The sequence below is a fragment of the Bison bison genome, unplaced genomic scaffold (assembly GCF_000754665.1).
Source record: "Bison bison bison isolate TAMUID 2011002044 unplaced genomic scaffold, Bison_UMD1.0 scf7180017864317, whole genome shotgun sequence".
NCBI lineage: Eukaryota > Metazoa > Chordata > Mammalia > Artiodactyla > Bovidae > Bison > Bison bison.
The window spans coordinates 1631120-1632766 of record NW_011494889.1 but is presented as its reverse complement, the minus strand read 5'-3'; the positions used below and the strand labels follow the sequence as shown (position 1 = coordinate 1632766).

At 37.9% G+C, this 1647-nt stretch overlaps 1 protein-coding gene across 2 annotated transcripts in view; it reads left to right on the top strand.

Annotated features, from left to right (window-relative positions):
- The window catches only part of SUSD4 (sushi domain containing 4), a 134673-nt gene that overhangs the window by 75760 nt on the left and 57266 nt on the right, over nt 1–1647 (top strand). Inside the window, exon 5 of one of the 2 annotated variants that reach the window (XM_010852837.1) lies at nt 4–152. In XM_010852837.1, coding sequence (XP_010851139.1) covers nt 4–152 — 149 coding nt within the window. Of the gene's footprint in view, nt 1–3; nt 153–1647 lie in introns of those variants that run through there. The other variant, XM_010852836.1, reaches the window with a different exon arrangement.

Here is a 1647-nt window from a genome sequence, read left to right as displayed (position 1 = left end):
CAGCGGAGGGGTTTTCTTTGAAAGCTCTGTCACCCGTTTTCACTGCCAAGACGGATTCAAACTGAAGGGCTCTACAAAGAGACTGTGTATGAAGCATCTAAACGGAACCCTGGGCTGGATCCCGAGTGACAGACCCATCTGTGTGCAGGAAGGTAAAGCGGTCCCTTCCACCCCCACCCCTAGCTCGTGGAAGCTGCTCCCGTGGTCAGCTCGTGGCCGCAGGGGTACCGAGGCTGTGTGCCAGAGGGACCAGTTCCCCGGGCTGCTCTCTGTTTCAGGGGTGGTCCAGCAGGCTGATGGAGGAGCATGCGTGCTCAGGAAGGGCTGGGGCACGGGATAAATGCATCTCAGCATCAGGAGTAATCTTCCTTCTGTGTCTCAATTACAAGCCAATTTATCGCCATTTTTGTCAATGCAAAAGAGCAACTCAGATAACATGAGGGCCATTTATTATCGAACTGCCAACTCAGCACCCATTTCCATGTTACTCAATAAAAAATGCAGTAAATATCTTGAGCCCAAACTATATATAATGATACAGAAGATGCATGTTACTCAGAGGATTAAATCAATTACTCCTTATCAGTCCTGCATTAGACATGATTCATTTAAGGAAAGAAAGGACTGTGGCAAGCAATGATACATTGATAAGGTAGATATTTATCTCCAGTAGTTATCCCTAAATTTATCTATCATGACAATATATTCATTTACTTCTAGCAGTTATCCCCAGGTCTTTTGGTTGAAACACTTCATATATATATATATATGTGTGTGTGTGTGTGTGTGTGTGTGTGTATTTTTGCTTCTTTGTTTTTACTCTGTGAAGATACTTTTAGAATTTAAAAGAATGCATTGAGTTTAACTAATTGGAATGCCAAATTGTGGCTTATATATCTCTGATGATCAGCGAGGTTGAAGTGGGAATAGGCATGAATCAAGAGTTAATTCTAGCTCCAAGTTTCCGTGAGGCATAGAACTTGTATTCCATCAAGTTCATTAGAAGTGGGTTTCACTTTCTCTTAACACCATTATTGATTTTATTTTCAAATGGAGCTTTTATAATAATGCTTTGTAAACTCTTATTCTCATTTAGTGTATATCTTCTTTATGAAACTTTTAAAATAATTTAATTTGACAAGCATTGATCAAACATCTATTATGCTCCTCCTTATGGAAATTATGAAGGATGGGTATGGTAGTGTCTTAGTCTTAAAGTGTTTACTTTCTATCTTTGCTTTTATTTTCAAGATTTTTTTAAAAAACCAAAATTACTATGAAGGATTAAAAATGTTAAAAGTAAATTTATTTTTCCCCTTCAATACAGTCCAGGCAAGTTGTGGTTTCTTTAACATTCTATTAATTAAAAGCTTATTTGAAAAAGTTGATTTAATATATAAAATAAACAATAAAGATCTACCATATAGCACAGGAAGTTATATTCAATATCTGATAATAACTTATAATGGAAGAGAATCTGAAAAGAATATACATATATAGCAATCACTTTGCTGTACACCTGAAATTAACACTATATTATAAATCAACTGGGAGAAAGCAATGGCACCCCACTCCAGTACTCTTGCCTGGAAAATCCCATGGACGGAGGAGCCTGGTAGGTTGCAGTCCATGGGGTCGCTAAGAGTC